The sequence below is a fragment of the Erinaceus europaeus genome, chromosome 5, assembly GCF_950295315.1.
Source record: "Erinaceus europaeus chromosome 5, mEriEur2.1, whole genome shotgun sequence".
Taxonomy (NCBI): domain Eukaryota; kingdom Metazoa; phylum Chordata; class Mammalia; order Eulipotyphla; family Erinaceidae; genus Erinaceus; species Erinaceus europaeus.
In genome coordinates, this window is record NC_080166.1 from 130,521,683 (window position 1) to 130,549,009 (window position 27,327).

The following is a 27,327-nucleotide window of genomic DNA, read 5'->3' on the forward strand; positions in this document are numbered from 1 at the left end:
TTTTTTTTAAAGGTCCCTTCCTATCTTGAGACTTCTTTAAGATCAGCCAACCTGAATAGTTAGTCCTGGGTCTGAAGAAAGAAAGGGTGGTCTCAAAATCCATGAACAGAATTTTTACTTTTATTATTATTATCATTTTTTTATGTCAAAATCAACATCTGCTTAGACAACTGTTTCTAATTACTTCCCTGCCTAGGCTCTGGGACTCCGGAGGGATTTGGCACTGCAGCAGCCCAGAGCTGAGCCTCTGCCCAGAACTCCAGGCAGCAACTCAAGGCACTTTGCAGCTCCAGGGAGAGTCGGGGAACCTGTGCGCCTGGCTGTCCCTGGGTCCCTCTGCTGGGCTGGCTGCTGGTGGCACCCAGCCCCCACCCCCCGCAGCTGCTCCTGGCCACCCTGGGAGTGACCCCCTTTTGCAGAGCCGTCCTCCCCACTGCCCTGAGCTCAGCATGCTTCCAGGAAGCTTCTGGAATTTCTTGCTGCTGGAGTGCTGTCTCCTCTCCCTGGGGCTGTGTGCTGCGCCCTTCTCCAGCTTCGCCCCCTCTCTCAGGTAGGCTGGGGGTGTGGGGGTGTCTCTGAGCCATCTGCCTGCTGGGTGGCAGGTGGTAGGGTTCAAGTCTGCAGGACAGAAGGGCTCAGGAACCCCAAGTTCAGAGCGGTTGGGAAGTTGGGCTCAGATGTTGTCTTTTCAACCTGTTTCTTCTGCCCTGGGTTCTGCTTTGCCTCCGTGGTTTCACTTCACTTTCAGAAAAAAAAAAAATGTCATCGCTGGGTTAATACTTAATAGCTCCTGTGCAGGCACACGAGGGTGAACGCTGTCCTGAGACAGGGCACCCCTCTGGGCTCCTCTGAGCTCTCCCAACTTGGAAGGGAGGCTTCGAACCTCCCCTGTGGCATTTGATAAAAAATTATCAGGCAGAAGGCAGTGGCTAGACACTCATGATCACAGATGAGTGCAATTATACATATATATGGAGGGTCTTTTTCAATTTCATTTATTTATTCATTTATTTTGCCTCCAGGGTTATCGCTGAGACTTGGTGCCTGCACTACGAATCCACTGCTCCTGGTGGTCATTTTTTCCATTTTATTGGATAGCACAGAGAGAAATTAAGAGAGGAGGAGGAGACAGAGAAGGAGAAAGAGAGACACCTGCAGACCTGCTTCACCTCCTGTGAAGCTACTCCCCTGCAGGTGGGGGACCAGGGGCCTGAACCCAGATCCCTGCCTAGGTCCTGGCACTTTGTACAGTGTGTGTTTAACCAGGAGCTCCAATGTCCAGCTCCTGAGGGTGGAGCTGTATCTTAAGTTACTTTTAATTATTATTATTGCTATCATCATGTTGTTATTGCTGGGGCTTCACACATCCTAGACAACTCTTTCAGAAAAAAAAGGCAGGCTGGGAGTATGGATCAACCTGTCAACGCCCATGTTCAGCAGGGAAGCAATTACAGAAGCCAGACCTTCCACCTTCTGTACCCCATAATGACCCTGGGTCCATACTCCCAGAAGGATAGAGAATGGGAAAGCTATCAGGGGAGGGGATGGGATATGGAGTTCTGGTGGTGGGAATTGCGTGGAGTTGTACCCCTCTTATCCTATGGTTTTGTCAGTGTTTCCTTTTTATAAGTAAATAAATAAATAAACAAACAAATAAAGACAGGCAGAGATTGAGTGAGGCAGATGGCACAGCTAGGGGAGCAGGGCCCTAATCTCGGTGGACACAAGGCGAAGCAGCATTACCCAAGGGGGCCATCTTGCCAACTCTCTTGATTCATTTCTTGATTTATTTACTGATCTGTTTATTTTTGTGGTCGAAGCAGCTTCATCTCTCCTGGTTAATTTTCAGCTAGACACACAGAGGTAGGGGCAGTGGTGTGCCCAGTAGAATATACCTGTTCCAGTGCCCAAGGACTGGGGCTAGGTGGTGGCACACCTGGTTCAGCTCACACACCACAGTGCATAAGGAAACAGGGTTCAAGTCCCTGGTTCCCACCTGCAGGGGGAAGGCTTCACAAATGGTGAAGTAGACCTGAAAGTGTCTCTTTGTCTCTCTATCTCCCTCCTCTCAATTTGTCTTTGTCTCTACTCAATAATAAGTAATATTAAAAAAAGATTAAAAAACTACAACTCCCCCCCCCCCCAAAATGCCCAAGGATGCAGGTCCAATCCTCCCAGTCCCCACCTGCAGGGAAGGAAGTTTCATGAGTGGTAAAACAGTGCTGCAAAGTATCTCTTTCTCTTCCCTCTCTCTATTCCACATAATTTCCTCCTGTCTCTAATTTATTTTTTTTATAATCAAGATTTCTTTTTAAAAATTATTTTATTCCCTTTTGTTGCCCCTGTTGTTTTGTTGTTGTAGTTATTGTTGTCGGTGTTGATGTTGTCATTGTTGGATAGGACAGAGAGAAATGGAGAGATGAGGGGAAGACAGAGAGGAGGAGAGAAAGATAGACACCTGCAGACCTGCCTCACCGCCTGTGAAGCGACTCCCCTGCAGGTGGTGGTGGTGGGGGGAGCCGGGATCCTTACTTGGGTTCTTACACTTTGCGACTATCTCAGGGAATGCCAGAACTTGATCTTGGTGCCTGAGCACAGCAAGGTGGGCGCCCTGCCTGGTCAAGTAGTTCACCAGATTGTCGGTATTTATCTGTCTGACCAACCTCCCTTCTGCTCTCCTCAGCGCTGGCATTTCGGGACCCTCAGACATGCATTTATGTATTTATGTATTTATGTATTTATTTATTTATTTATTTATTCATTTGTTTATATTCTTTTCTATTTTATTTGACAAGACAGAGAGGAATACTCAGGGACAGCCCAGGGCCAGAATCAAGCTGTCTGGGAAAACCCAGTTCTTTCAGGAATGGTGTGGTGCCCCAAGCAAATGGGGGCCACAGGCTCTCACCTGATGGACTGTGCATCTCCATGTGTGTGGGGGGTGGACATTGGAAGGACAGCGCCCCCTCCACCCACCCCCGCAAGGATGCTGCCCTGGACCACAGCCCCGTGTCCTCTGTCGCCCCCTGCAGGAGCGGCCGCGGCGCTGCCTGCAGGCTGTCCAGGTCGGAGTCGGAGCGGCGCTGCAGGGCCCCGGGGCAGCCACCAGGGGGCGCGCTGTGCCACGGCCGGGGCCGCTGTGACTGCGGAGTGTGCATCTGCCACGTGAGCGAGCCGGGCACCTTCTTCGGGCCCCTGTGTGAGTGTCACGACTGGGTGTGCGAGACCTATGACGGCAGCACCTGTGCAGGTAAGGGGGCGTGGTCTGTCTCCAGGCACACACCTGTGCGGGCGGGTCTGCGCCACTTCACAGGGGGCACTGCACTGAGCCAAATTTGGACAGCATATTTCTGACATTCCCTTTGCCTCTTCTTCTGTTTATTAGTGACTTAATATTGATTTACAAAATTATGAGATCAGGGTATAATTCCACACCATTCCCAGCACCAGAATTCTGTGTCCCCATTCCCTCCATTGGAAACTGCATTAGTTCTCCCAAGATCACAGATGTGGGTTGACTGTTATTTCTATAACTATCTATCTATGTATCTCTCTACCTACCTACCTATCTATATATCTGTGTATATATATTGCTCCTCTAGTCTAAGAAGGTCCTGCCTTCTCTTCCTTTCTAAGTCACTCCTATTTCTTCTTCTTTTTTAAAAACTATTTATTTATTATTTATTCCCTTTTGTTGCCCTTGTTGTTTTACTGTAGTTATGATTGTTGTTGGACAGGACAGAGAGAGAAACGGAGAGAGGAGGGGAAGACAGAGAGGGGAAGAGAAAGACAGACACCTGCAGACCTGCTTCACCACCTGTGAAGCGACTCCCCTGCAGGTGGGGAGCCAGGGTCTCGAAGTGGGATCCTTATAGCTGTCCTTGAGCTTTGCGCCCATTGCTATTTCTGAATGTCCTTTTACTCCTGTCTCTGGGTCCTGATGGAATTAGAGTTCAGAGCCTATGTCCCCCTAATATTCCCCCCACCCCCCGTGTACAAACCAAAATTTTTATGTGGAGCAGCAGGTGGGAATTCTGGCTTCTACATATTCCCTCCTTTAGTGTTACGATTCACTTTCCTTTAATTAAATTTTGTTGTTGTTCTTTTGTTTTATGACTTGTATTGTATTTGTCTTAAAGAAGGACAGTGGAATGTTTTTATTTATTTATTTTTTTGCCCCTAAATTCCACGGGGCAGGCTGTGTCTGAACTCTGGCCCAAGCCTACTGGGATCTAAGACCCAAACAGGCAAGAAAGCCAGTGGTTGCTTTGCAACAGGGAGTTAGGCAAATTTGCAGGGGAAAAAAAAAATCACAAGGACATTTGCCCAGAATGTGCTGAATAGCTCAGAATCAACACCTGAGACCAGCCCAGGGGTGGGGGTGGGGGGAGTTGATGGCAGGGTGCATTCACCTGGCACTTGGTGCTGCCCTGCATAGAGATGGAGGCCACACAGCCCAGTGTGTATTGTTCAGAGGGTCCAGGTGTTCCCTGTGGCTCCCCTTAACGGCAAAGGCTGTAGCTCAAACCTTTCAAAGTCTGCAGGGGAGGGTGGGGCGGTGACTCACCACACCTGTTTGAGAGCAAGCATTTCCATACACAAGGACCCAGGTTCAAGCCCCCCCACACACACACACAGGAGAGGAAACTTTGTAAGTGGTGAAGCAGGTCTGCAGGTGTCTCTCCATCTCTCCCCCTTTCTAAGCCACCTCCTCCTTTCTCGGTTTCTTTCTGCCCTATTAATAAAATAGAGAAAAGGAAAAAAAAACAAGAAAAGAAAAAAAAGTGGCTTCTAGGAGCAGTGGACTCAGTGCAGGCACTGAACCCCAGTGATAACATACTGGTGACAATAAAAATAAAAAATAAACAAGTTTGCACAATTACAGTTGATATCTGCACTTGTCCAGTCCTCTCGGTCTCCGGCCTCATCAAAGTTCTCCTCAGATAGACGGCTAATCATTGTCTAACGTTTCATTTTCTTTTTTCTTTTGATTTTTATTTATAAAAAGGAAACACTGAGTAAACCATAGGATAAGAGGGGGACAACTCCATGAAATTCCCACCACCAGAACTCCAGATCCCATCCCCTCCCCGGATAGCTTTCCTATCTTTTTTTAAAAGATTGTTTATTTATTTGTTTTCCCCTTTTGTTGCCTTTGTTATCTTATCAGTGTTGCTGTAGTTGTTGTTCTTGATGTCGTCGTTGTTGGATAGGACAGAGAGAAATGGAGAGAGGAGGGGAAGACAGAGAGGGGGGAGAGAAAGACAGACACCTGCAGACCTGCTTCACCGCCTGTGAAGCGACTTTCCTGCAACTGAGGAGCCAGGGGCTCAAACCGGGATCCTTACGTGGGTCCTTGTGCTTCGTGCCATGTGAGTTTAACCCGCTGTGCCTGACTCCCAGCTTTCCTATTCTTTAACCCTCTGGGATGCAGAAGGTGGAAGGTCTGGCTTCTGTAATTGCTTCCCTGCTGAACATGAGTATTGACAGGTGGATCCATACTCCAGCCTGTCTCTCTCTTTCCCTGGTGGGGCAGGAGTCTGGGGAAAGCGGGGCTCCAGGACACATTGGTGGGGTTGTCTGTCCAGGGAAGTCCGGTTGACATCATGGTAGCATCTGGAATCTGGTTGCTAAAAAAAGAGTTAACATATGAATCCAAACACGTTGTTGACTAACTTAAAGGCTGGAATAGTGCAGATGAAGATTTGGGAGCCTAACATTTCATTCCAGAGTCAACTGTTGCCTGGCCCCTCTGCCTTTGATCAATATTATATTTTTTCATTGCCACCAGCCAGCTTTCTCCAATAACTTGAGGCCCCTAGGACATCTCCCCCCCTCCCCAGCACATTCTGAATCGCTCATTCAGTGGCAAAGTAGATGCAAGATGAGTCTTTAACTAACCGATGGCACCAGACATCAGGGAACAGTGGCCACTGCGGACGTGGAGTTGGCTGCTGCTGTAAAGCCAAGAGCAGAGGGTGTGTGCTGTGTGCTGTGTCCTGCTTGTCTCCCCTGGAAAATGCTTCGCTGCTCAGCCTCTGAGTCACTCTGCATCCCCTCCCTGGACATTCCCAGTGCAGCCCTGACTCACGCCCTGGTTCTGTCTGCTGGTTTTGCGCATTCCTGGAGAAGACAAACAAAAACTCCTCTGTATTTCCAAGCTGAGTGAAATGGGTTTTTCCAGTCTCCTCTTCCTGAGGGAGGGGGTGTCTTCTTGGGCCGCACCCGTGGTGGGCTCTGATGTGGAATCTGCACTGGCGAACACTCTGGCTAGTTCTGCCAGCCTGAGGAGGAGGAGCTCAGACTCACAGCTTCCTGGATAGACCTGCCTGCCACCTGCCAGCTTGCCCTGGCTTCGGAGTTCCTTTCTGGCTTCTACCTTACATAGCAAGAACCTTTCCCTTAATAGTTTGAGGCAACCCTGGGTTTTATAACAGCTGTGAGAAATAAGGTTGGTTTCTTTGAAATCTTTCTGGGGCCAGGTGGTAGTGTAGCTGGTTGAGTGCACATGTTATATATAATGTGCAAGGACCCAGCTTTGAGCCCCGGCTTCCCACCTGCAGGGAGGAAGCTTTGCAAGTGGTGAAGCAGGGCTGCAGGTGTCTCTCTGTCTCTCTCCCTCTCTATCACCCCCTTCCCTCTTGATTTCTGGCTGCCTTTATCCAATAAATGAATAAATAAAAACAATAACAACAACAATAACAATACCTTTCCTAATCACTTGAAAAACATGACTTGGGAGAGTTTCTGTTTTAGTAAACTAGGAGGAACTGATTGGATTCAAGTGAGCACATAGGGAGTGTGCGGTGGAATCATAAGACTCGGGCTACTACTGAAGGGGCTTCGGAGAACACAGATGGAAGTAGGAGTTTTAAAGACCAGTGAAAAGAAGGGTCGGGAGTCGGGCTGTAGCGCAGCGGGTTAAGCGCAGGTGGTGCAAAGCACAAGGACCGGCATAAGGATCCCGGTTCCAACCCCGGCTCCCCACTGGCAGGGGAGTCGCTTCACAGGCGGTGAAGCAGGTCTGCAGGTGTCTGTCTTTCTCTCCCCCTCTCTCTCTGTCTTCCCCTCCTCTCTCCATTTCTCTCTGTCCTATCCAACAACGACAACAACAATAATAACTACAACAATAAAACAAGGGCAACAAAAGGGAATAAATAAATAAAATAAATATGAAAAAAAAAGAAGGGTCAACATGCTTGAGCACCAAAGGATGAGTGTGATGTTGAGGTCAAATGGGTGCTGAGTTACTAAATCTGAGTGACTGGGAGAGTGACAGAACCCATGGACTAGGGAGTCAGGCAGCAGCACAGTGGGCTAAGCGCACGTGGTGCAAAGCACAAGAACCGGCTTAAGGATCCTGGTTTGAGCCCCCAGCTCCCCACCTGCAGGGGAGTCGCTTCACAGGCGATGAAGCAGGTCTTCAGGTGTCTATCTTTCTCTCCCCCTCTCTGTCTTCCCCTCCTCTCTCCATTTCTCTCTGTCCTATCCAACAATGACGACATCAATAACTACAATAATAACTACAACAATAAAAAAAGGGCAACAAAAGGGTAAATAAATGTAAATTTTTTTTTTAAAAAAAAGAACTGATGGAGTAAACCAGGTGGGAGGAAGAATCTGATCATCACTCCAGATCAGTGCTAGAAGATATATTTATTTATTTATTCCTCCAGTGTTATTTCTGGGACACTGTACCTGAACTATGAATCCACTGCTCCTGGAGGCCTTATTTATTTATTTATTTATTTAGGACAGAGAGTGATTGAGAGAGGAAGGACAGGCAGAGAGGGGGAGAGAAAGACAGACACCTGCTGACCTGCTTCACCACCTGTGAAGTGGCCCACCTACAGGTGGGGAGCTGGGGGTTGGAATCTGAGTGGCTGCTGAAAGTTCTTATAAAGAAAATGCAGGTATTTTTTCCCCTGTAAGTTCTATAAAATGAAGAATTCTTGCTAGAAGAATGAGAGTTTGAGTATTATGGGCAGAAATTCTGGGACTGAATGGAAATTATGTCCGAACTGTTGACTTGGATGAATTGTGGGGATTCTTTTTTTTATTACTGTTGTTGTTATTGATATCGTCGTTGTTAGATAGAACAGCGAGAAATGGAGAGAGGCGGTAAGACAGAGAAGGGGAGAGAAAGATAGACACCTGCAGACCTGCTTCACCGCCTGTGAAGCGACTCCCCTGCAGGTGGGGAGCCCGGGGCTCGAACCAGGATCCTTATGTTGGACCTTGCACTTTGCGCCACCTGCGTTTAACCCGCTGCACTACCGCTCGACTCCCAATTGTGGGGATTCTTAACCCTGAGCCAGTCCTAGTTTCACCGAAGCACACTGACCTCCCTTCCTCCCTCCCTCCCTTTTTTCCTCTTTCTTTCTTTCTTTCTTTCTTTCTTTCTTTCTTTCTTTCTTTCTTTCTTTCTCTCTTTCTTTCTTAGAAAACACAAGTCATGTATGGATATAAAGAACATTATATGGATCATAGCATTAGTTAAAATAATTTCATCTATTTGATTGTCATATAATTTATGCATGTGTGAATTGATTGAGAATAGGTTTCAAACATTGATTTTATAGAGAGACACAATGTGAACATGACTGAAATGCACACAAACATCCCTGAAGTGTAAGTTTCGGTGTTCTTTCCTTGCCTATGTTTCTGAGTTTTAAACTGTTAGAGAAATACCTTGAGGACTGTAAGTGACTGTTCACGGGAAGGGGCTTTCTATCCCTGCATCATAGTCTTACTCAGGACTGTCGGCCTTGCTGTTTTCTCTCCCAGTTGCATTTTTCTAAGTTGAATAATTCCTTCCAGAGCTATTTTGTGGAACTATACTTTGGTATTTTTCCTCTATTAGTCATTTTCCATTTCCATTCTTTTCTTCCTTCAAAAGCCTCACTGTCTTACTTGCCCATTTCTTAAAAAAGAAAGAAAGAAAGAAAGAAAAAGAAAAAAAGCTTTGAAGGGCTGGAAGTGGTGCACCTGGATGAGTGCACATGTTAGTGTCATGAATCTCAAGGACCCAGGTTCAAATCCAGCTCCTCACCTGCAGAAAGGAGCTTCACTAGTGGTGAAGGGAAAGCAGTACTACAGGTCTCTCTCTCTCTCTCTCTCCCCCTCTCCCTCTCCCTCTCCCCCTCCCCCTCCCCCTCTCTCTTCCCCTCCCTACTCTCTCTCTATCTCCCCCCCCCCAATATATTTCTGTCCTATTAAAAAACAAGCCAGAGGGGACCAGGTGGTAGCGTGTGGGTTAAGCTCAAGGACCGGCTTAAGGATCCCGGTTCAAACTCCAGGCTTCCTGCCTGCAGGGGGTCACTTCACAGGCGGTGAAGCAGGTCTGCAGGTGTCTATCTTTCTCTCCCCCTCTCTGTCTTCCCCTCCTCTCTACATTTTCTCTGTCCTATCCAACCACCACCACAACAGCTATAACAACAATAACAATAACAACCATGACAAGGGCAACAAAATGGTTCTCACAGTATTCCCAGCAAAAAATAACCTCCAAGAGGAGCAGTGGATTCATGGTGCAGGCACCAAGCTCCAGCAATAACCCTGAAGGCAGAAAAAAAAAAGCCAGAGAATATGACAAGTTGGAGCAGTGGATTTGTTATGCAGGTACCAAGGCTCAGAAGCAATACTGGTGGCAATAATGAAGAAGTTCCGTCTATTTAGTTTTTTTTTTTAAGAACTTATTTATTCATGAGAAAGATCAGAGGAGAGAAAGAACCAGACATTACTCTGGTATATGTGCTGCCGGGGATCGAACTCAGGACCCCATGGTCGAGAATCCAATGCTTTATCCACTGCGCCACCTCCCGGACCACTTTTTTTTCTTTTAAGACATGAGACTAGAGCACTTCTCAGTTCTGGCATAAGTTGGTTCTGGGGATTGAACCTGGGACCTCTGAAGTCTCAGGTGTGCAAGTCTTGTGCTCTAATATTGAGCTGTCTCAGACACGTTTATTTCTTATTTTTATTTTTTGCCTTCAGGCTTATCACTGGGGCTTGGTGCTGGCACTATGAATCCACTGATCCAGGGGATTTTTTTTCTTTCCATTTTATTGGCTAGGACAGAGAGAAATTGAGAGAAGACGGGGGGAAGAGAGAGAGAGAGACTGAGAGAGAGAGAGACTGGGTGTAGGAGATGGCACACCTGGGTGAGAGCACATGTTACAATGAGCAAGGGCCCAGGTTCAAGTCCCCAGTCCCCACCTGCAGGGGGAAAGCTTTGCAAGTGGTGAAGCAGGGCTGCAGGTATCTGTCTCAACCTCTCTATCTCCCCCTTCCCTATTAATTTCTGGCTGTCTCTATCCAATAAATAAATAAAGATAATAAAATGTTTTCATTAAAATAAATCAGTCAATAAGTAAATAGAAAGAGAGACACCTGCAGACCTGCTTTGCCACCTGTGAAGCTTCCCCACTACGGGTAAGGGGCCAGGTCCTTTGCTTAGTACTGTGTGCACTGAGCTGGCTGTGCTGCTGTGAGACCTCTCAGACAGATTTTTCCTTCTAATGTGTGGACTTCCCGTGTTCAGGGACTGGAAGTGGCTGGTCAAAGAGGAGACCTCATGCTGGTCCTTTGTCTGAGAATTCGCTGTCTGAGGAGTCTCTGAGTAAGGCAAGAGGTTCACCTAAGTAGCTTCCTCTGCCATTGTGTTAGCTTTCTGTCCTGTGTGGAATATATGTCCGAAGGCCTTGTGGCTAAAACAGTGCACCAGAAGATCTTTTTATAAAACAGAAACGTTTTATAGATGAGAACTTTGACAGGGGTCACTCAGGGTGAGGTGATAGCAAGCTCCGCCCCTTTTGGAGAATCTCGGGGGTGGGGAACCCTTTGCATACAGTGTTGAGAAACTAATATTGAACAAGACCTCTGTACCTTTGTGGACTGTCAGTGGTCTCCCTCAAAGTTCAGATTTTCCGTATTCCCACCCTGCTTCTCCGGGTTCCACCCATCTCATGAGATTCTCCGGATTATCTGTCACGGTCACATTCCTGCACTCCTTCTTCGTCTAGTTTGGAAAAGCATTCTTCTGCTAAGGACTCAGGAGGCTAGATGAGAGTCAATGAGGTGATCCGGTCTGACCTGCTGGTGTGTTTAAATGCTGCCACCGTGAGTTGGTGTCACATGGGCTCCGAGCCTCCATGTCAGTTCTAAGTGGAGGCTTGGGCTGCTCATGCTTCTTTGAGGACCCTAGGGAGAACAGGGTGCATTTGCATGGTCAAAGTTCCCAGGAATTTGTTGGAACTCGCTGAAGCCTCTCAGAATAATTTCACGTTTTCGTTTTTTTCAGATTCCAATGCTGGAATCCTCTGTCCTAGGGAACTAGAAAATCAAACTCTTGCCTGCCATCTGTTTTTCATAAATGGCCCCCAGATAAGAGGTGTGTGTGTGTGTGTGTTTCCCCAGGAGTCTGATAAAATACTAATAACTTATACCCAGGGTCTCTTAGAGCTGCTAGATAAAACAGAGACAATTCTTCAGCAGGGGGACATGGAAAGGGGTTCGCTTCAGTTCTGCTTTCTCTGTGGCCACCTGTGCATTTCACTACCAACATGGGCTATTCAGTTTTAAGTTGGCTGTGGACATTTGGTCAGTTTCCAGAGTTCTGAAAGAAAAATTCTGGGGTCATCCGACTAGATGACTCACCAGGAAGGGTGCCTACCTTGCCATGTGTCCTGCCCAGGGTCCCTAGCATAACAAATGGGAGTATTATGGTGCCAGGGAACCATTTGGTGCTGTGGTATCTCTCTCTCTGTCTCTCTTTCTTTGCTTCCAGGGTTATAGCTGGGGCTCAGTGCCAGCACTATGAATTCACCACTCCTACTGGTCATATTTTCCCTTTTTTATTCCCCCTCCCTTTTATTCAATATATCAAAGTGAAATTGAGTGGAGGATGAGATAGCAAGGGAGAAAGATAAACACCTGCAGACCTGCTTCACTGCTCCTTCTTCTTCTAGCGTTTGCCACTGCTCCTGAAAAGTGCTCAGTGTAGGTGGGGTGGGGGTGGGGGCTGGAACCTGGGTTCTTGCTCTTGCTCATAGTACTGTGTGCTTAGTACTTTGTGCTTAACCGAGGAAGCCACTGCCCAACCCCCTATGACAATCCCTCTATCTGAAAAATTTCAGCAAAACACTAGTAACACCATAGAATAAAATAAACAGGGATGCCAAAATTGGAGTGCCAACATTTTTACAACTTCTCAGCAGGGATTTTCAGAAGTCCTGGTTCTGTCAGTTTGCCGGAGTTTTGATTTGTTTATACTTCATAGTAAAATTAAAAAAAATCAGATTTAGGGAAAATAATGTTGGGCCAGAGAGCTAGTTCACCAGGTAGGGTGGGTGCTTTGCCATCAGAATGACTCAGGCTCCAGCCTCTGGCACACTACGTAGGAGTAGTAGAGAAAGCTTCAGTCAATTCACTCTCTCTGTTTCTTTATTGGAAAAAACAAATAGCCAGGAACAATAAGATTTCACATGTGTGAGGCCCTGGTTTGAAAAGTTTTAAAGAGAACTGTTATTAAAAAGAGAGAGAGAGGGAGTCGGGCGGTAGCGCAGCGGGTTAAGCACATGTGGTGCAAAGCATAAGGACCGGCAGCATAAAGATCCCGGTTCGAGCCCCTGGCTCCCCACCTATAGGGGGTTTGCTTCACAGGTGGTGAAGCAGGTCTGCAGGTGTCTGTCTTTCCCCTCTGTTTTCCCCTCTCTCTCCATTTCTCTCTGTCCTATCTAACAATGATGACATCAATATTCATAAGTACAACAACAATAAAAAACAAGGTCAACAAATGTCGGGCTGAGCTTCACTGACGGGAGACAGACAAGCAGGGACTCATGGCTGGGTTGTATGCAGTATCTCTTTATTCACGCAGGATGTAGCACAATCTAAACCGAGCTAAACTAAACTAAACTACCACCCACTAAAACGAACAATGTTGTCTTTATATATACTTCCCAAGTAGGGTGTGAACAGGATGTGACATAGAGAGGGTGGAGAGAAAAGCGACTGGTGAAAATCAGGGTGTGACAAGGAGAGGGGGCGGAGCAGGCGAGAATTCTACCACTGAACCACCAATGCCCTAGAGGGAGGGTGGTGCTTTATGTAAATATAAAAGTGATTTATGTAAATAGACCGCAGCTTTGAGTGGGATCAAACCAATCCCTATACAGGCATACCGGTGCTTGGTTAAGCAGAAGCCAGGGGGAGCTGGCATACTACCCAATAAACAAAAGGGAAAATAAATAAATACTAAATATATAAAAGAAAGAGAGAGAGAGAACTAGAGCACCACTTCAGCTTATGTAGCCCAAGGCTCAGACTTAGGGCCTGATCCTTTCAAGTCCTGTGTTCTACCACTTCACAACTTCCTGGATCTCAAGATCCAAGTTCTCAACCCTTGACTCTCCCTAGAGCTCAGTGCAGACTTGTGCTGGAATTCTGGCCAAAGACATATGAGCAGAGGAATAGCAGGGGTAACTAGGAGCAGATTTCAGGGACATGTCTATTCTGCTCTGCTACCTCCCTGCAGCCCTTTGGGACCAAGAGATAAACAGGATGGCCATTTGTGGGGCTGGGTGAGCCACAGTCAGGGCCTCTGTCTTCACAGAGAAACTAGTTTTCCATGCCAGGCCTGGGTTCATGTCTTTGGATTGAAGATGGCCCCAAAGCGTTGATCATGTTATAACACCTGCCACTTGGTGGTTCTTTGTTACTGGTAGCTAAGTAGAACTGTATCTGAGGTGATGACCTTATTGAAAACTTGAGCCTGTTAAAATGGCACAAGAGTAAAGTAGACAAAAAAAAAAGTGGTTCCATGTCCATTTCCCAAGATTCCTAGCTCAGCTCAGAGTGAGACAGAGCACTGCAGAGAGGGTTACAAACTGTCCACAAGTAAAATGCACACTGAGCACCTGGCAGAATATCTAGGACATAGTTGTTGGTAAGTGGTAGCTATTATTACAGTTGTTGCTAAGCCTACCATCTCTAAGGGGGTCATGGTAAGTAGAAAGAGGGTAAGTGTTGGCTGTCATGTTACACTGATGCCTGAGGGAGCAGATAGGAACTTACGTTCCATTTCCTCTTGGTATTTCCAACACATAGCACATTTTTTCCTTGAAGTTCTTATTTATATTTTATTTGTTTATTTGTTCACTTATTGAATAGAGATGGAGAGAAATTGAGGTGGAAGAGGGAGACAGAGGGGGAAAGATAAAGAAGGACACAGGAGACCCTAGCAGGTGGTAACTTGCCCATAACCTAGTGTGTCAGCACCTGGCTTCCTCAGTTACTAATTTTTTAATGATTTATTTATTCATAGAGAGAGAGATAGAGATAAAGGGAGAAAAAGACAGAGAGAGAGAGAAGAAATCCTCAATTATGGTATATGGTGGTGTTGGGACTTGAACCTGGAATCTCTGGGGACTTAGACCTGCAAATACTCTTAACTCTGATGAGACGTTCTCCAGTCTTTGCTCAACGTGGCATTTATAGGAGATTATTATTCTCTTAGATGATTATGTCATTTTAAAGTGATCTGGTTACCAGAAATTAAAGCGTTAAGGAGAAAACAATTTTTTATTTTTCCTTTTTTTTTGCCCTTGTTTTTTTTCTTTTATTGTTGTTGTAGTTATTGTTGCTGTTATTCATGTCGTCATTGTTGGATAGGACAGGGAGAAATGGAGAGAGGAGGGGAAGACAGAGAGGGGGAGAGAAAGACAGACACCTGCAGACCTGCTTCAATGCCTGTGAAGGGACTCCTCGGCAGGTGGGGAGCCGGGGGCTTAAGCCGGGATCCTTTGTGCCACGTGCACTTAACCCTCTGTGCTACTGCCCAACTCCCAGAAAACTTATTTTTTTAAAGGTGAATATCTGTTTTATTTTTCTAAATTTATTATCTTTATTATTTTATTTTATTTTACCAGAGCACTGTTCATCTCTGGCTTATGGTGGTGCAGGGGACTTATGGTCCTGGGACTTCAGTGCCTCAGGCATGACAGTCTCTTTGCATAACCATTATGCTATCTACCCCTGACCTGAGAAAACAAATTTTATCTATGTCCTTAAATACTAAAAATGTTCAACTTAGTTCTCTCTCTGTTTACAACTATTGAAACATAATAAAGGTTTGCTCAAAAAAAGACAGATTATCCACATATGGGTGAACAAAATTCAACACATCAGGCTTGCACTCTGTGGAGAGAGCCGTCTGTACCTCAGCACAAGGCTAGACGTTGGAAGTTTAACTGTTACCCTGAGGACTCTCCAAGGTAGGCGCCATGTTTGAACTGGTGACTCCATCTCTCTGCTCACCCAGCTAAGGCAACACTCAACACTCGCGAATGCTGCGTGGCTGGAAGTCCCTTTGGGGTTTTGTCTGGGAACTGGATGAACAGCAGCTGTGTTGTTATAACCTGGTGCTGTGCTTTCAGGAGGAGAAACACATTGCAACCTCAGCCTATACACGTAACTGCACTTCCTTTATTTTGACCAGAGTAATGGTCACCCTTGGCTATGGGTGGTATCTGGTGTGGAACCAGGAGACTGCTCATCTGCAGGTCCTGTGCACTCTTAGCGGGCTGTCTCCACATCTTTTTTTTCTTTATATTTTATTTGATAGGACGGAGAAAAATTGAGAAGGGTGGGGATATAGAGAGGGGGAAGGAAAGACAGATACCAGCAGACTTGATTTACCATGTGAGAAGTGCCCCCACCCCCGCAGGTGGGAACTGGGGGCTCGAACCTGGGTCCTTGTATCTGGTAATGTGTGAGATCAACCGGGTATGTTACTGGCTGACCTGCCCACCCCTCACATCACTTTCAAACTCAAATTTCACACCCTCTTGGGTCTTCACTCAGTGAATGAAGTCACAGGTATCTGCTACTTCAATTGTCATTTCATCTTTCTTTATTGTCAGGTATAAGTAGTAAGCTTCCAAATGTATATTAAGCAGATATGATTGAATTAACTGTGTGTTGTGATGTTCCTTTAGTCTCATTGTGTGTGTGTGTGCATGTGTGTAAGTATAACTGAGGCTTAAATGACACAGAGGGATATGACCACTCTCAGGCTGCTTCTTCACTCAGACAGAGACAGAGACAGAGACAGACACAGTACTAGAGATGCCCCATCACTACGGGACCTACCTGTGGTGCATGGACTTGAACCTAGGCTACCTCCCTGCCAGAGCACTCATGCCCAGCCTGATGAACTATTTTTCCAACTCTCAGTCTGGCTCTTAATTTTGGCCTCTGGGGTTACTCTACATTAAATTGAAGGTTTATCCTGTCATATTTCTCCTAAGCTGTATAAATATTTGTGCTCAGAACATGCAGATGGGTATATCTTCTCACTTGATTTTGAGATTTTGGAATTTGCCAGGATTTAATTCTAGTTGACAGTATATGTGATTTAAGATTTTCAGTGTTTCAAAATTTTGTCTTTGAAAAATTTCTATCCTTATTTATTTATTTAAGAAAGGAAACATTAACAAAATCATAGGATGGGGGGGGGTACAACTCCACACAATTCCCGCCACCCAATCTCCATATCCCATCTCCTTCCCAATAGTTTTCCCATTCTCTATCCCTCTGGGAGCATGGACCCAGGGTTGTTGTAGGTTGCAGAAGATGGGAGGTCTGGCTTCTGTAATTGCTTCCCCGCTGAATATGGGCATTGACTGGTCGATCTATACTCCCAGTCTGTCTCTCTCTTTCCCTAGTGGGGTGAGTCTCTGGGGAAGCAGAGCTCCAGGACACATTGGTGGGGTCTTCAGTCCAGGGAAACCTGGCCAGCATCCTGATGGCATCTGGAACCTGGTGGCTGAAAAGAGAGTTAACATACAAAGCCAAACAAATTGTTGAAGAATCATGGACCCAAAGGTTGGAATAGTGGAGATGAAGTGTTGGGGGGTACTCACTGCAAACTCTAGTGTACTACTGTTTTCAAGTATATATTTGCCCTGGTTTATGGATGCGTGTGAACATATGCTCTGTCTCCTAGAACCTGGTCTATATCTAGGTTTGGGGACTTTGTTAGGAAGTGAACCACCTGGGATGGAATTAGAGAATACTATGAAAGGAAAGGTCTCACCCGAGTGATGAAGCTGAAGGGTTGTCGTTCCACACCTGAAGCCTCTGGACACAGTCTGAAGTGAAGCATGCTGGAGTGGCACTCATTGCATTGATTAGGTTGCAATCAGCGGATGCAATATTATTTGATAAGAATTGGGAGAAGCATATGGGAAAGTGGGCCCTACCCTAGGGTCCCAGGACTGGGGGAAGTTTAGGCTCTATAGAGGAAATGTGAGGTTCCTGCTGTCTTAGAGTTCAAGAAGACAATGGATAGTTACTGTTATCATCACATTATTTGGTAATTGGATTAACTTTGAAAAGTCCCTTTGTTAGACATACAATCAATTTTCTCCCTCTCATATTAATTAAATAGTGATTTATATGACTACAATTTAATAGGTGTGTACATAAACACCACTCCCATCACCAAAAGATTGTGTCCCATCCCACCCACCCACCCGCACCCCCACCCCCCTGCTGGCCCAGGAGCCACATGTCCACCCTCCCCCTCACCACAGGGTTTTTACTTTGGTGCCCTACTTTCAATTTAGTCAGATCCTGCTTTTAGTTTCCCTTTCTGATCTTCTTTCTCAACTTCTGTTGATGAGTGGGATCACCCCATACTCATCTTTATCTTTCTGACTTAGCTCACTTAACATAATTTCTTCTAGCTCTCACCAAGATGGGTCAGAGAAGGTGGGTTCATTGTTCTTGTTAGCTGTATAGTATTCCATTGTGTATATATACCACAGCTTTCTCAGCCACTCATCTGTTGTTGGGCACCTGGGTTACTTCCAGGTTTTTTCTATTACGAATTGTGCTGCTATGAAGATAGGTGTACAAATATCTTTTTGACTGGGTGTTATGGAAAAAAATTCTTTTTATGAGAACACTGCTCAAAGCTGACTTGTGATGGTGCAGGGGATTGGACTTGGGCCTCAGGTACTTCAGGAATAAAAGTCTTTTTACATAATCATGATTCTATAGCACTGCTATAGATTTAATGATTTTCATAGGCATATAGTACTTCATAATTTGGACACATTACTGTGTTTAGACTATGTGCCTGTTGAACATTCTGGTTGTTTCTCTGAGAGAGAGAGATAAAGACAGTGAGTGTTAGGCTAGCGGAGGGCATAGAGTAGTATTCTTAAACTTGCACAGGTTTGAAAGTTAAATTAAAATTTTCATGCATGGAGGAGGAGATAGCATAATGATTATGCAAAAATACTCTCATGTCTGAGTCTCCAAAGTCTCAGGTTTAATACCCCACAGCACCATAAAACCAGAGCAGAGATACCCTCTGGTAAAAAAAGGGCAAAGAAAAGAACACACCTGCTCACACATTACTTTCTTTTCTTCTTTTAATTAAGACTATTTTATTATCTTTATTTATTTATTGAATAGAGACAGAAATCGAGAGGGAAAGGGGAGATAAGAGAGGAGGAGAGATAGAGAGACACCTGCTGCCCTGCTTCACCCCTCAGAAAGCTTTACATTTTCTTTCTGAAGGTGGAGACTGGAGGCTCGAACCTGGGTCCTTGTGCTTTGTAACATGTGTGTTCAACCAGGTGTGCCACCACCCAGCCCCACATTACTTTCTAGTTCCCTGGTCCTAGTGTGTAGACATCCTCACTGAGCCGACTTGCTTCCCAGGCTCCTGCATGGGAGCTCCCAGCCAGCACCACAGCTAATTGGGGTGAGAAGCTAGTCCAGCCAGTAAAACAACTCCTTGCTGTGCATAGAGCCCTGGGTTTGAGCTCCAGCACCTCATGGGAGCACCATGGTTGGCTCTGGGGAAGCTCCATGAGTGATGTAATATTGCTTTAGTGTCTCTCATTCCCTGTCATCTGTCTGTCTATCTGTCCATCTGTCTCTCTCTTTCTCTCTCAAAGACATAATAGAATAAAAATATTGGGCTAAGAGTGCTGGTCACTGGTGGTTTTGTGTATGTGTAACAAGGTCGTTTGTTCAGACCCCTATTCCATGTTAAAATGAGGAGGGAGAGGGGGAAGAGGAAGAGAGGGAAGAACAAGAAGAGGAAGTACAGGAGGAAAAAGAGGAGGAGGAAGAGGAAGAAGAAAGTTGTACTAAAAGAGTTTTCATATGTTGCTGATCTTGGCAAAGGAGACATTCCAATCCAGCAGAAATTGGAGGTCTGAAACCTTTATCCTTTGGGAAATGGAGGTCAAGGGTGATATCTGAGATGGACAGAGATGTAATAATGCTGCTGGAATCAAGATATCAGGACTCACCTCCACATTTTCTGGGCCCTGCATAGGTAAATGCTAAAGCTAGTTTCCATTAATTGGAGGGAAGTGTTGTTTTCGACAGGTTATGTTGTTATTGCCGGGCTGGCTTCACGGGCGGGTAACAGACAACCCGGACTCATGACTGGGTTGTAGGCAGTATCTCTTTATTCATGCAGGACACAGCACAATCTAAGACGAGCTAAGTTAAACTCAAAGTACAGTACTGTAAAACTCACAATGCTGTCTTTATATATACTTGCCAAGTAAGGTGGAAACAGGATGTGACATAGAGAGGGTGGAGAGAAAAGTGACTGGTGACAATCAGAGTGTGACAAGGAGAGGATCAGGGTGTGACAAGGAGGGGGGTGGAGCAAAAACATATCATGAAACAGTGGGGATTGAACCAATGTCCTGGAGGGAGGTGCTTGTTAACAGCGGTTATATAAATAGAATGAAGTGGTTATATAAATAGAATAGTGTTAAGCAGGGGGGATTTAAACCAAATGAAACAGAAGGGGTCTCATGCATACCAACAGGGAGGGAGGGAGAGTGTGTGTGTGTGTGTGTGTGTGTGTGTGTGTGTGTGTGTGTGTGTGTGTGTGTGTGAGAGAGAGAGAGAGAGAGAGAGAAGAAGGCTACAAATCTCATTTCCTTTGGAAAAGAATACTTTGTCTTTCCAAGGATCATATTTCCTGGCAAATAAGACTCTCTCTTTGGTAAATAGAACTCATTCTTCTGTCTATTCTAAGTCATCTTACCTCAGGCCTGGGGGAAGAATGAGGGCTTTATAGAAAGGGGAAGAAAACAAGGCTTTTCTCAGGGTGATCCCTGTTGTGACCTTATCCTACCCTAGCTCTGATGCCAGTGGTGTGATGACACGTCTCTGTGCAGAGACCTCTCCTCCTGTGTGTCTCTATAATCAGCAATTCCAACATCATCATATCAGTCCAAATCGGTCCTTTCCCCTCCAGCTTTCCGCCTTTTCTTATTTGATCTGGATACTTCCTAGGGAAAGGCAGGGTAAAATGATTACTTTTTAAAGAGAGTTCAGTCTAGTCTAGAATTGCTTAGAAACTTCCATCTTGGCATGACAAGACCTGGCTATTTGTGATTGAGTCGGCAGAGGAGCCAGAGGAGCTAAAGCCAGACAATCAAAACACAGTGAATTGACTTCCTAATTGGCCACTCATGCTCTTTCAAAGCCGTGGTTTTCTGCTGTGCAAAATAGTTAGACAAAACCAGTCATTTTTCTAGACAAAATGACTTGGCCACTTAAGTCTTTTTTCTCTTTTTTTTTCCCCTGTAAAACACAAAAGACAAGTTACTGACTTTTTTTTTGTTGTTGTTCAGTTGGTCAACACCTTTTGTTATGTAGTGCCAAGAGCAGTCTTGACATGAAAATTATTCACTTGTTCTAAGAAAGAGGATGTGTGATTTCTTAGCTGTATCCAGGGCAGATTTCTCTTGGGCTGCTTGCATGGAGGTAAGTCTTAAAATTAATGCTGTGTTAGTCCCACAAAAGAATAATGGCTAAGCATCTTTTTTGAGTGTGTGCTCTGCTGGAATATATTTTTATACATGTGAATTCATTCAGTTCTCATCTAACTTTTAAGAGGTGATGGCTATATCATTATTCTCTCACTATCTTATGACATGACTGTAAAATGAAATTGGTCCCCAAAATAAGTATCAGTCTTCTTTGAAAGCTCATTCCTGTTATTCTTGAACCACACATTAGAGAGAAGAGTTGGATGAATTTGGCCCTGAAATGAGAACATGATATTCAGGTATCTCATTTTTACATCTTAAGAGACATCTTCCATTGATTTTTTTTTTCACTTGCAAAAGCAGAGTTTGGCTCTGTCTTACATAAGAGATAATGTGGGTAACAGCTGCAGTACTAGGTAGAAGAGCACTTTATTCATTTAGTGTCATGGATAATCCAGGAATGAGAGATTGCCACGCTTAAATTACTTATCATACCAACACAGAGCATTTCTCTCCGTTGTAATTGAAATCCTGAGAGTTGATTGCACTAAACACCAGATAATCCCTACAATAAGGGACAGTGTCCAGAGTCAGCTATGGGGGAGACTCTCTCTTACTCTTTGCTTTCCTTGTCTATACAATCAAAATAAAAGTTAGATCAGAGTTGACTAAGTTGACTAGATATGTGTGTGTTGTTGTCGCTGTTGTTTTCATGAACGGTAACTAGTATCGTTTTGCATGTTACATATTTTGGCTCCTTGGAATCAATTAGGATAGCACTTTTAAAATGGAAGTATTTGTAAAATACAAGCCCAAATTCAAATGCATGAAATCTTAAGCTCATGCCTTGGGGAGGACAAAGAGAGGTGACTCAGTAGACACACACAGCTTATGGGAGACAGCACAGTAAGGGTGGGTCACCAGGAGGGCTTGATTTGTACTGAGAACTCAGGTGTGCTCTCCAGACCCATGGGACAGAGGCCTCTGGGGACAGATAAGTATGTCACTCACCAGCCTAGCTGGGATTCTTGAAATTCTCAGCCATTCTTCAGATAGTCTGTCTCATGTGCCAGATGTCGAATTTTAAGACTCAAGTGGCAATGTATGGATCAGCTGTCTGTCTAGTTTGTAATTCATTCACCTGATTTCCTTTGGGAGAGCTAAGTGAACAGCTTTGCCTCCTGTGGAAATGCAGAGGCTGGCAACTCAAGGACATGCTAGGAACTTAGAATTGAAAAACTTGGAAAACACAGAAAGAAAGTTTGCTTGTTCTTTCTCTTCTGTTCATGCTGTGTAACCTTGCACAAATCTCTTAGCTTCTCTTAGCCTCTGTTAAGTTCAACTCAGTGAAGACATATTCAGTCTTCTGTAAAAGCAGTCTGAAGGAGGACAGGGTACCAGCTGTTGGGAAACGAATCATCAGAGAAGCACAAGAACTAAATGCAAAGATTTCAGGTGTGAGATGAGGTGGCAAAGTCTTCCTTTGCTGCAGCTGGCTGCTAAGAAGAAAATCTTCAGCACCATCTCGAGTTGAGTTCTCTTTCCTTCATCTCTACTTGCACTGAGAATTCTCTCTCTTTCCCACGTCAATACTGGATGGTTTTATTGCATGGTATTGTTCTGTTGGCCATCCCTGTGTATTCTGTAATGTGCACTTGGTGTTTAATTCCCAATGATTTATGCAAGACTTCCATAAAAGCACAACCAACAATCACTAAAGGAGAGTAAGTGATTAACAGACATCTGCATGAACTTTGAGATTCACCCCTAGGGTGTATATGACTCAAAAGTCGTAGCTCTCTGCTGTCTTCTACGTAGCAGAGCCAACTAGTCAACCTCATCAGAGAATCTAGTGTGAGTCTGAAGTACAAGTGGTGAATAATGTTGCAGTGGGGGGTAGGTATTGGAGCAGTATAGCAAAGGTCTAGGAAAAAAAAAAATATATATATATATATATATCTTGTCTAGATCTGGGCAGCCTTACCTGTAGCTATACTTTACCAATGTACCCGATTGTCAGGAGGTTTCTTATGGTGTTATTACAAACTCAAAATAAGGAAATGACAACTGAGCTGACATTTATTGAGGATTGGCACTATGCCTCCTGGGGGGTGGGGCAGGAAGGGGGAAAGAAGTTCCATTCTCACACAGGTCATCCTGCTACTATTAATGATAAAGATCTGAGCTGGAGAGAAATGACATTTAAAAATGGGTGGCCAATGTTTCCTGGACTCTTGCATCTCCAGACCTCTGGTCCACTAGGGAAAGACAGAAATGGGCTGGGGTATGGATTGAGTTGCTAACACCCATGTTCAACTGAGAAGCAATTACAGAAGCCAGAACTCCTACCTTCTGCTCCCCCCAAACCACCTTGATCCATACTCCCAGTGGGGGAGAAGTGATAGGAGGGCTAGGCACTCCAGCTCCATCAGCACCCAGAGAGAAGGAAAAAGAGAGGAACATATGGAGGTAGTTATGTTGTCATGAGTGGCTTAGAGGGTAAGATAAGGTTGGATCAGGAAGGAAAAGGGGCAACTATGTAAAAATGTGGACAGATAGTTGTAGAGATGAAGTTGGCCCATGTCTACAACCTCAGATGAAGTGTGGTGGATTACACTGGAGACACTGAAGATTCAGAACTCTGGTGTGGGAATGGTGTGGATTCGAACCCCTGTTGACATGTAATTCTATAATACAAAAATAAATAAAACAATAAAAAATGGGTGGCAGTGGGGGTTGGGGAGGTTTCAACTCCTGGTGGCTGGTGGTGGTGTAGAAGGAACTAGGCTGAGGATGAGGATATTTTTGTAGAAAACAGAAAATTTATACATGCACCTACTCTATTTTCTGTTAACTGTAAACCACTAATTCCTCCAGTAAAGAAAAAATAAAATAAACAAAAAAGCACCAGATGGAGGGGTCAGGTGGTGGTGCACCTGGTTAAGCGCATACATTATTGTGCTCAAGGACCCAGGTTCAAGGCCCTGGTCCCCAGTTGCAGGGTGGAAAGCTTTATGAGTGGTGTAGCGTGGCTGCAAGTGTCTCTCTGTCTCTTTCCCTCTCTATCTCCCCATCCTCTTTCAATTTCTCTCTGTCTCTGTCCAATAATAAATAAACTAAATAAAAAATATGAGATGACCAGGGACTCATGGCTGAGCTGGGAAGCAGTATCTCTTTATTCATGTGGAATGCAGCGCAATCTAAGCTATCTCTAATCACAATCCTGTCCTTATATATACTCACCAAGTAGGGTGGAAACAGGATGTGACATAGAGAGGGTGGAGCGAAAAAAGACTGTGGAAATCAGGGTGTACTAGGAGAGGGGGTGGAGCAAAAAGACATCATGAACCAGTGGGGATTAAACCAATGCCCTGCAGGCAGGGTGGTGCTTAGTTAACAGTGGTTATGTAAATAGAATACAGTGTTAAGCAGGGGGGATTAAACCAATGAAACAGAAGGGGTCTTAGAAACAGAATTTAGAAGCAGACCAACACAAAAAGCACTAGATGGAAAAGAATGTGACTACAAAGAGAATAAAATAAGGAGGCGTTACTACAAGGGAACAGGAATGTAGGGTACTGTGGAGACAATTTGAGAAATGGGAGAAGTGGCAAAAAATTGCATATTTACAACATGAATTTCATATTCAGAGTTTATTTGGGAGGGGAGGTACTGTGGAATGAACATGCAGAGCAGATTCTCACACATAGAAAGCATGAGTCCTGCCACGGAGCTACCTCTCCAGAGCCCTCAACTTCCTATTCTAAAAGTCCAGATCCTCATGAAGCTTCAATACTGCACAAGCTGTTTCAATGTCATGGGTAGTAATCTCAAATAATGACAGTTGTAGTCATTAACGCTAATTGCTACTGTCTGTGGCATTATTAGTATTCACTGGTTCATCCGGTGCACACTGATTGACCCCCATCAGGGACAGAAGACCACATCCAGTATTTCCTATGTTAAGAGGTTAGTTTTACATAAGAAAAAGACTAAACTATAAATTTCAAATGTCAGCTAGTTCTTTTGTGTGTGTGTGTGTGTGTGTGTGTGTGTGTGTGTGTGTGTGTGTAATACTTTTGACCTTGAATATGTCTCTTTGCTTCTAGGTCCTCACAGTGTGTTTCATATCAGATCTTATTATTATTTTGTTGTTGTTTTTGTTATTCTGTCACTACTAGGCAAAGGTGTTTGGGCACAATATAGCTTACAGTCCCATTAAATTTCACAAGAGGGATGTGTCCTTATGACTAGCAGGCAGGCATTTTGATCCTGTCAAATTGTTCAGGCTAATTTCCAGCCAAGTGCTGCCAGTGGCTGGGAGACATCTCAAAAGCACAAGAAGTTAGATGAAGCTTGTTGATGACTGTTTGTCCTTGTGTATTCAGGGGACTTCAGGTCAAGCTCATTCCCTACGTGTTTAAAGGTTCATCACACATAAACTCAACAAAAATTTGAGGAGAAAGCATGATTTTCAGGAATTTTAAATTTTACTCAGGAAAGTTGAGAACCCCCACATGTTGGAGTACATAGACCATGAGAGAGGGAAGGGGGGAAGGATGGAGAGAGAGAGAGAGAGAGAGAGAGAGAGAGAGAGAGAGAGAGAGAATGTGCCTGAGAAACCTTGACTCACATGATGGCAGATACATCAAAGCAGAGAGAGCTAGCCTGGCCAAGCCCATTGGACTAGTGTATATAAACATGCAAGCCCCGCCCTCACTTCCTTTCTAAGCCACACTCACATCTGTTACCACTCCCATTTCCTGTGCAGTAATTTCCTTTCCCCAGGCACACCTGTGTGCATGGGGCGCATGTGTTCTGGCTTGGTGCAGCAGTGTCTGTGTTACCCCAGGTACTTCCTGTCACTTCTCACTTCAACACTTGCACCTACAGTCTTGCCAAATTCATCACAGTACACAACTTCCTGTTAAAATAGAAGGCAGGTTCCAGATAGCACCATGATGCCAACTGGACTTCCCTGGGCAGATGACCCTACCAGTGTGTCCTGGAGCTCTGCTTTCCCAGAGCCCCACCCCATTAGGGAGAGAGACAGGCTGGGAGTTTGGATCAGCCTGTTAATGCCCATATTCATCAGGGAAGCAATTCCAGAAGCCAGACCTTCCACCTTCTGCACCTCACAATGACCCTGGGTCCATATTCCCAGAGGGATAAAGACTAGGGAAGCTTTCAAGGGAGCGGATGGGATACAGAGTTCTGGTGGTGGGAACTGTATTGAATTGTACCCCTCTTATCCTATGACCTTGTCAGTGTTTCCATTTTATAAATAAAAATTTTTAAAAAATAGAAGTTTTATATTGGATGCTCCCACCACCACTGCTACAGAGAGAAAAATCACATTGCCTTCAACAGTTATAATCAGAATTGTTCAGTTAGCCATGAAAATAGAGATGAAATTGCTACTCGTAAATATACTTGCAAAGATAATTCTTCTAGCACAAATACATTTGATGTGTAATTAAAACACTTGCTTTTTTCAAGCTTGGATGAGCATAAGCATCAGATATGGTGGCTACCTGGAATTCATTTTCTAAGCTGAGCCAGAAAGGGAGACCTATTTGCAGCCCTGCTTCACCTGATGTGAAGCTTCCTCCTTGCAAATAGAGACTAGGGACTTGAACTCTGTTTCTTGGGGCATGGTAATGCATGGACTTATCTGGGTACAGTACCACCTGGCCCCTGAGAAGTGCGTTCTGTGTTTGTGTTTATTTAGCCACTGCTGTAGGTGACTGTCCTGCTCAGACATATTGTCAGAGGGCTAGCTTTGCAAGGTGGGTTGCCATATCGGTTAGACCAGGAACTAAAGGTTGGGAGCTCACAGAATTAGACCTGCTCTGACCTGATCAATTTTTGTTTCTTCACAGTCCATTTGGCTTGGAAGGAAGGGCTAATATTCCTAACTCAAGAATATTATTTAGTGTGACCTACTTATGCTCCATGGTCCATCAAGGGGATTGTTAAATAAGTGTAAACAGACAGGACCATGGAATCAACTTCAATTATATGCTCACCTCTAACACTGACATCTGTAACTTTTAATAATAGCTTTGTTATCTTGATCTTTCTTTAACTTGAGTACCTGGAAAAGAATTATATAAAGTAGGCATACAAATCTTAGTATGCTCTGAGCTTACCAAATTACTGTTTTGTTCTTTAATTTTTCCTTGCTTGATACAAATGTTTTAATTCTTGAGAGCTGGGAAGTGATGCACCTGGTTAAGTGCACAGAATGCTATGCAAACAGAGCTGCATAAGGATCCTGGTTGGAGCCCCCAGCTCCCCACCTGAGGGGCTCCACTTCACAAGTGATGAAGCAGGTCTCCAGGTGTCTGTCATTCTCTCCCTCTCTATCTCCTTTTCTCTCTCAATTTCTCCCTGTCCTATCAAAAAAAAAAAAATAGAAGAAGAAAAAAAAAAGGAAAAATGACTGCCAGGAGCAGTGGATTTATAGTGCTGATGTCAAGTCCTAGCAATAACCCTGGAGGCAGGA

General features: G+C 44.8%; 1 protein-coding gene across 2 annotated transcripts in view; it reads left to right on the forward strand.

Annotated features, from left to right (window-relative positions):
• The first annotated feature begins 225 nt into the window (after window positions 1-225).
• ITGBL1 (integrin subunit beta like 1) overlaps window positions 226-27,327 on the forward strand; it is a 314,537-nt gene continuing 287,435 nt past the window's right edge. Inside the window, exons 1-2 of one of the 2 annotated variants that reach the window (XM_060191830.1) lie at window positions 226-550; window positions 3,033-3,250. In XM_060191830.1, coding sequence (XP_060047813.1) covers window positions 450-550; window positions 3,033-3,250 — 319 coding nt within the window. In that variant the 5' untranslated portion in view covers window positions 226-449. The remainder of the gene's footprint in view (window positions 551-3,032; window positions 3,251-27,327) is intronic. The other variant, XM_060191829.1, reaches the window with a different exon arrangement.